Genomic DNA, 8,744 nt, shown 5'->3' with positions numbered 1-8,744 from the left:
AATGAAACTGGACCAAACAGGAAGATATTCAGAAATATAAAAATCGTTGCCGATGTGACGAATGCGCTAATTTCAGTAATATAATTCTCGTGGTATTATACGATAAGGGTTAAAAAGAAATGCCTAATATCTTATTTCTCTCAAATAATTTGATATGTAATTTAAAGTGGAATATAAGTTAATGCGTGCTCTTCTCTAGAAACAAGACAGATCAAGAAATTCCTTAAGGGGGTGAATATATTTTGAGCTACATGGGGTTTGGGATTGCCGTGAGGTTTCCAAAGGAAAAATACGGTTATTAAAAATGGCGGGCAGGCAGATGACGGCCAAAAAGGTACCCTTATTGTACCGATAACTCCTCGTACAGTTTTTAAGATAGGTAGTTGTTCTTTTGTAGATCAATTATACATATATCAGAGGTATGAAAATTGCCAAAATTTTGATTTCTGATAATTTGTGAAAAAAAATACCAGCTGTTGAACCTAGTCATTTTTGGCAAAAATATTGCATAAAGAGTACTCCATTTCTCTGCATGGATAGATAGTTTTTACATGTACCAATTCAGGGTTGACAAAAGGATTATGGATATAGTTCACACAAAAGAAAACTTGGTTTGTTCGCGGGGGTATTAAGGAAACATATGGAATCTGAGTTACATGTAATTCCGTGAAATCACAAATCTTAGTTATTATGTACATATTCAAATATCTAAGCAACAAGACGTAGATCAAACACAAATAAAAAATACTGAAGACATTTTTTTTCCAGAAATTAGTTTGTGTTACGTAGATTTACACATTGATGACGTCATGACTAAAAGTTGAATGTCGTGTGAATTTGATCGGAAAGAATTGTAAACATATTCAAAATATAACTAATCTAAGAACTCTAATAAAGTATTGTGGTGTGATTTATTGAGAATTGAACATAAGAATACTGGGGGAGATGTTAGTTTTATCAATCATTCGCTAAAAGGTATGTACATTTGCTTTTATTTCTCGGCCAGGCTTTCCTCTGTCGTTGTTTACGGTGTAAAAATCCGACTAGAACAACACTACCCCGTATATATTGAACTTGAAATTTTATACGTATCGTTAGTTTGATCAATGCTTAAATTGAAAAGTGCTGCTAGAATCCCATGTTGTGTGTTGTTTTGATGCAATTTGCCGTTTTCCGTGCAATCTACGTAAAAGTTGGGAAGGTTTTACTAGATTCGGATAAATAACTTTTTAAGAAGGACAAACATAGGATTCTAGCAGCGGTTTTGATTAAACTGAGATGTTTTGCTTTCACTATGTATGCTTATTTTATTTTGGAAACCGCGGGGTAGTGTTGTTCTATCTAATTTTATGTTAAGGAATATACGTAAGCTATTTATAGTTGTCACGTGATAATGTACCAATGTGGCAGTAATGTACTACCCGATTTTATTGCACTGACAGCTATTTTAAAAGATAATACTAAGTTTTTGATCTTATTCAAAAGAATTATTTAATTTCACGATTTTGAATATAACAGTCAAAATAAGACGCTAAATTGCCCATATGCTTCCTTAACACCCCCGCGTTGTCACACTGACAGGTTGTCTCTTTTAATATTAGAATTAAATGACTTGCAAAGATTTGTTAATTTTTCAAGGAAAAATGTATGAAACTAAAATTATATCACATATTAAATAGTATCAGTTTGTAATACATACGGATGTGAATATTAACAAAACTATTGCATCAAAAGATTATGACTACGTATACATTGGATAAAAACAGGAAGAAATGCCTAAATTGAAACACATTCGAGATCATATTGTATATTTTGAGTTCTCGGAGTGATAATGATTGTAAAAGTTTTTATTTTTGGTTTGTTTGAGCTCATATATGTAGAATCCGACCAAAATGGTATATGTTCTGGGTGAGTGTTTTCAAAAACCCAATAACATATAATATATAGAGTGCAACTTTCGCAAATATTATGTAATAATTTATATTGTAGGGCTCAAGGAGTTGGCTGCTGTTATGGATTTGCGATGAATAAACGGTCAGGAAAATGTGAAAGTAAGTGTTTCAAATCGGTATGCATTATGATGATAAAGTTTTGGGTTGATTTTTCGTGGATAATTCAAGGTAAGTAATTTAAGTCATATGTGGTTTAAAGGAATACTACATAGTTTAACATGTACATGATGTGGGAAACATTATATGTACATAAAATAAATCAAGTTAATTGTCATTTTTATGATATTGAATTAAATATTCTAGAGTGTGCCATTGGCTACCATGGCGATAATTGTTCACTGAAATGCAGGCCTCCCACATTTGGCGAAGGCTGCCAGGCACTATGCGACTGTCCAAAAACGGATTGTCACTTTGTACATGGATGTTCTAATCAGCTCGAAACATCAACCGACGATCATAGATATAGTATATATTAGAGATTTATTTTATAACAGCTTGAACATAGGTATGCATAAAAATGCTTTCCTTCCAAAACAGTCTTATTTATTATTATTAGTATTATGTACTTTTCAGATTCATCTATGGCAGTATTTACAACTTCAAAAAACAAGATTGTCAACCCTACTGTTCACCGTGTCTTTACCAAAGATGCTAGCCACTTCGACGATACAACACTATCTAATATGCCAACAGATTTTGACTTGTTAAAAAACAATGTCGTTATTGGCTTTATCGGTGTTTTTGCTATTTCTTTCACCATTTTTGTTCTAGCATATATATTTTTTAAATGTTTCCGGAAAACAGCACATGCTAACAGAACAAAGAAGAACGAAACACAAGCTCAATACAAATTGGTAAGGATTGCAACAGAGGAACATGAAAAGGCAGCATATAGGGATCTAGCTGTTCAATTAGATACCGAATCGTCGTATCTCTCCCCCGTCTTCAGAGATACTAACGATCGTGATGACACTCAAAGAGTCAGTGAAAACGGATTAAGGATTGAAAACTATCCGAATTTGAGAACCAATGAAGAACCTTTCAATAGAGGTAATGAAACGAATATTTTCCGAGACGATGAAACAAAACATGTTTATCTTGAGATTACAAATAGCATCATATAAATGTTTAAACCGAATTTGATTTGATCAATAGCATTTCTTAGGGAAACATTTGAACTTCATTTCTAGAACAGAAAGGCGTAAAGTCCAATTATACGTCATAGCATTGTTATATAATAAGCAATTTACTTTAGGTGATAAAACTGGCTCCGGGATCATGAAACTGTCTTTAATTTAAGTTAGAATTTTGTCTTAAATCTAAAATTTAGACTTAGTTAAGATTGCTTACTTAAGTGGATCACAAAACGATCTAAGAAAAAACTTAGCTAAGATTTGTCTTAGCTAAACTCCATAGTAACTCGCGCGATTTTTCGACAGAATTTGTTAAAAGTGGAACTCTTCTTCTTTTGAAGATTCCTATCGGCTGCATCGTAAACATTATCATATATCACAAAGTTTAAAAAATTATATTTAAAAGATGCTTCACACAAATATTATAGCATAGTTTCTTACTGGATAACATATCAGTCATTATATACAGACGTGTTTACACACTTTCACTTTAACAAAGGGAAATAACTTCAATAGCAAGTGCACAAAGGGGAAAAACCTAGACTATAAATAGAAAACCCGAGGACGAGGGAGCAACCTTCTTTGCTGATCATTTCTTCTTAAAAAATCCAACGAGTGTCGCCATTTTGAACTTACATAGTAAGAATCTATAAACTTAAGTCTGCCTAATAGCAGTCTTAAGATTTAAGACAATATTTAAGACTTAACCCTAAGTCATTTTTTTTGTGATCCACTTTAAGAACAATCTTAAAATTTAAGTGCAAATTTATTGACTTAAGTCTGACTTAAGATTTAAGACAGTTTCATGATCCCGGAGCCTGCATAGGGAACTTAATGTGTGAACAATATTTTTTTTAATATATCGTTCGATTAAAACCCAAGAATAGAATAATAGAGTTTTTTTTAATACATTTAACCTTAGATTGAAAATGAATTATTGAAATTATGTACAGGTTCTGAGACTAAATAATACACTGCACCGGTTTTGAAATTTATTATACATGCAGCATTTTTGTTGTATTGCACCAAGCAAGTCATAAGCAAACTTATTTAAAGACATAAAAATGCATAAATATGTTTTATACGATTCTCCAAATCGAATGTGTAACTTTTAGTTTTGTGTGCAAACATGTTGCTATTATATACATTAATAAATCAGGAAATATAATAGCATAATTGTCATTAATATATGATTGTTATTCGATATCAAAGTACACCGACAACATAAAGGAAATGGAGCAATGCGAACACGAGAGTAAAACTTAAAAATGGGAACTTTCAAACGAGTAAAATGCAAACATTTGAAATCAAATTAAAGTTTTTGGAGATATTATTAATTTTAATTGCATGATGTCAATCGTATGTATCTACGTTTTATAAATATAAAAACCGCTTTTATACCATCGGCTATTGTAGTGAACAGAAGCACTTTGTGTTTTTCGAAGTCATAATAGCAGAGTCAAGAGTTCAGTTCCCACTGTCGGAGCCATGCAGTTTTTCGTTGAAAACATTTGCTTCGCTCTATTTTGGGAAAGTTTGCTTCCGCTCTGTATATCCTTTGTATACTCTGCAAAAATGATGAGTATTGGATAAATTATGTAGCGACAAATTGGCTTATAATTAGTATTAGGATTACAACATGCATTAAGCTTAATCTTGCATGCACAATGTTAAATTTTTGCATTAGCGGTTTTATATGTTAAATATGTATGCAACAATTTTTAGCATAAAGCATTGCATTTTCAAACTTAAAGAAACGCTTTAGAAAATGGTACGTATCTTACATGTACCAAGGGTGGTCAATACTGAATAGTAACACGTTCGTAGGATTTGAAAAACCATAAATACGCCAATATTGACAAATATCAGATGGTAAAACACGCAAAGGGTGAGTGACCTATTTATATGCTATCTGATGAAAACATACACCATTGAATGACATGAACACACACTTACAAAAAGTTAATAAAAAAAAACTAATACAGTCAAATGACTTCAATATACATTAATACCTCTGCAGGAAAATCCTGTTGATTTGATGATTTTAATTAATAACATCAAATTTGATATTAAATACTGTCCTTGGCTTTTTTACGCCCTAGCTAACTCAAGGACCGTGATATAAATACATTATTTGAAACATCGTTGTTACTAGATTATAATCATTAACGAAGACAATAGTGAACTCTTTGTACTTACAAAATCAGATCAATTGACTTGACAACTAAACCTAAGACAAATTTTAATATTCATTATCAATAACAAATCTTTTCATAACAAAACTGTAATATATGGCCGGCTGTCCTGATCATATGCAACAGAAACCATAAGAAAGTAAAAATTATTTTATTTTAAGAATTTTTAACATAAAACACCGACCAAGTACATTAGAAATTAACGAAGGGACTGAAGACAAAATCATTAAATATGGCGTTACCATCGTACATGTATTAACATTAAATATTGTTTGTAAATAGAAATTCCTATATTATTCTAATATCCTTGTTTAATGACATTGCTTTAGTGGTGTGTACATATAATTGACAGCTTGTCTGAAAATCAATTGATCTTTAACTAAATTTTCACTTTAAAATATATTGTATTTGTACATTCCTCTTCATTGTTAAACATGTACATACCCTTTAATTTCAATTACTATCACAGGATGAATATCTGCCATTCAGTCAACTGAATGATAACTGAATTGTCTGGAAAGGTGACTGAATGGCATAGGTATGCCATTCAGTCACATTTCAGTTACCTTTCAGTCACATTTAAGTTGACTGAATGGCAGAGTCTTCTTGTGTATATATTTTTGTGTTGTAGTTTTCCACCAAAACAACTTCTACTATTTATAAAGACACCCGTCAACTTAATGATCTGATATAATAATCTTCTAGTGACAACTGTTTCAACTAAAATCATTTGATCGATATGGGTATTTACTCGTTTAAAAATGTGTAGAGGGAAAAGTTCAACAGTTCTTTGCTTATATAATACAATATGATATACATATCGTTATCTCAATAGACAGAAATATTTTTAAAGATTAAACAAGAGGCCCATGGGCCACATCGCTCACCTGAACAGCAGTTCCTTGTAACATTACATTTCGTAGCATATGCTTTTTCTATTCTAAACATTGAACCCCTTTCTGGGGACCCAGTTATGGTCCGAGGTTTATGGTTGGCTTGAACAACATAAACAGTAACATAGGAATGAAAATGTGTAGCACTGCGGTAGGACCGCACGTACACAACCTGAAAAACTGAACGTAGCAGAGTTCCACTTCAAGAGAAATAACTCTCAGACTGTACAGAACATCAAGAAAGATAACTCTTGGTTTCACTACATTAGAGTTTACACAATTTGAGGATCCTTGCATAATAATCTCACAAACTGTAGCATTATAGTTCTCGAGAAAAACTTTTTAAAAACATTTTCAATATATCTTTCTATGTTAAACTTTGAACCCCTCTTGGGGCCACAGTATTAGTCCAGGGCTAAAGTTTTAATTATTTGGAATCTATATTATTTAAGGATGCTTGCATAGTTATCTCACAAGCTGAAGCATTATAGTTCCCTAGAAAAAGATTTTTCAACATTTTCCCTCTATATTTCTATGCTAAACTTTGAACACCTCTTGGGGCCCCAGTATTAGATTGAGGTCACAGCTTTCATAATTTCGAATCTACACTATTTGAGGGTGCTTACGTAGTTATCTGACAAATTGATGCATTGTAGTTCTCGAAAAGAAGATTTTTAAACATTTTCCATATATACCGGTACTTCTACATTTAACTTTAAACCCATCTTGGGTCCCTAGTATTAGTCCAGGGGTCACTATTTTAAAACTGTCGAACCTTCATTATCCAAGGTTGTATGCATGATAGTAATCTCACAAATTGAGGCATTGTAGTTCTCGAGAAGAAGATATTTTAACGTTACCTTTATATTTCTATAATAAACTTTGACCCCATCTTGGGGCCCCAGTATTGGTCCGGGGGTCACGATTTTACCAATTAGGAATCTACATGAGCGAAGGCATAGAAATTCCACAAACTAAAACATTGTAGTTCTTGAGAAGAAAATCTTTAAACTTTTCCTTTATGTTTTTTAAAATGTTTAAATTTTGAACCCCTCTTGGTGCCCATCAATTGTCCAGGAGTTACAATTTTTTGAATCTACATTATTTAAGGATGTACATGTATGCATAGTAATATCCCAAACAGTTGCACTATAGTTCTTGAGAAGAAGATTTTAAAACATTTTCCTATATATGTTAAAATCTAAACCCCTACTGGGGCCCCACTTTTTGTTCAGGGGTCACGATTTTTACAATCTTCACTATATATACAAGCGTTTGTATATGTATTGGCATTTTTGGTGAAGTGGTTTTTGAGAAGAAAATTTTTAAACATTTTTCATATGTAGTTCTATGTTAAACTTTGAACCCCGCCTGGGGCTGCAGTTTTGATTTGAGGGTCACGATTTCTACAATTTAGAATCTTCATTATACATACAAGCTTTTGTGTAAATATTGGCATTTCTGGTGCAGTGGTTCTTGAGAAGAAGATTTTTTAAACATTTTCCTATGGTATATCTATGTTAAACTTTGAACCCCGCCTGGGGCCCCAGTTTTGGTCCGAGGGTCACGATTGTTACAATTTAGAATCTTCACTATATATACAAGCTTTTGTGTAAATATTGGCATTTCTGGTGCAGTGGTTCTTGAGAAGAAGATTTTTTAAACATTTTCCTAAGGTATATCTATGTTAAATTTGAACCCCGCCTGGGGCCCAAGTTTTGGTCCGAGGGTCACGATTTTTACAATTTAGAATCTTCACTATGTATACAAGCTTATGTGTAAATATTGGCATTTCTGGTGCAGTGGTTCTTGAGAAGAAGATTTTTTAAACATTTTCCTATGTATTTCTATGTTAAACTTTGAACCCCGCCTGGGGCCCCAGTTTTTGTCCGAGGGTCACGATGTTTACAATTTAGAATCTTCACTATATATACAAGTTTTTGTATAAATATTGGCATTTCTGGTGCAGTCATTCTTGAGAAGAAGATTTTTAAAACATTTTCCTATGTATTTCTATGTTAAACTTTGAACCCCGCCTGGGGCCCCAGTTTTGGTCCGAGGGTCACGATTTTTACAATTTAGAATCTTCACTATATATACAAGCTTTTGTGCAAATATTGGCATTTCTGGTTCAGTGGTTCTTGAGAAGAAGATTTTTAAAGACATGCACCCTATACTTACTGTTTCGCAATTATCTCCCTTTTGAAAAGGGCTGTGCCCTTTATTTTTACAATTTATAACCCCCTTTCCATAAGGATGCTTTGTACCAAATTTGGTTAAATTTGGCCCAGTGGTTTTTGAGAAGAAGTTGAAAATGTGAAAAGTTTACAGACGGACGGACAGACAGACAGACGGACGGACGGACGGACGGACGGACGGACAACGGGTGATCAGAAAAGCTCACCTGAACCTTCGGTTCAGGTGAGCTAAAAACATAATACAATGCAAAGACACACAGCTTACAGACATTTATTGGCAAAGTCGTTTACATTAGCCTTTTAGGTAAGAGGGGGGAGGGTGTTAAAAAATACAAATAACATAAAAACAGCTATCTGCATCCTTTAGCTTTGT

The 8,744-nt window shown here is 33.0% G+C and overlaps 1 protein-coding gene across 1 annotated transcript; it reads left to right on the top strand.

Moving 5' to 3' along the window:
• The first annotated feature begins 304 nt into the window (after window positions 1-304).
• On the top strand, window positions 305-3,100 carry LOC128185301 (uncharacterized). Its single transcript, XM_052854931.1, has 4 exons — window positions 305-345; window positions 1,990-2,051; window positions 2,256-2,417; window positions 2,526-3,100. The coding sequence occupies exons 1-4, from the start codon at window positions 305-307 to the stop codon at window positions 3,074-3,076; spliced, it is 816 nt and encodes a 271-aa protein (XP_052710891.1). The 3' UTR covers window positions 3,077-3,100.
• Window positions 3,101-8,744: the final 5,644 nt, after the last annotated feature.

This window comes from Crassostrea angulata, chromosome 5 (genome assembly GCF_025612915.1).
Source record: "Crassostrea angulata isolate pt1a10 chromosome 5, ASM2561291v2, whole genome shotgun sequence".
Lineage (NCBI taxonomy): Eukaryota > Metazoa > Mollusca > Bivalvia > Ostreida > Ostreidae > Magallana > Magallana angulata.
This window is presented reverse-complemented; position numbering and strand designations above follow the sequence as displayed.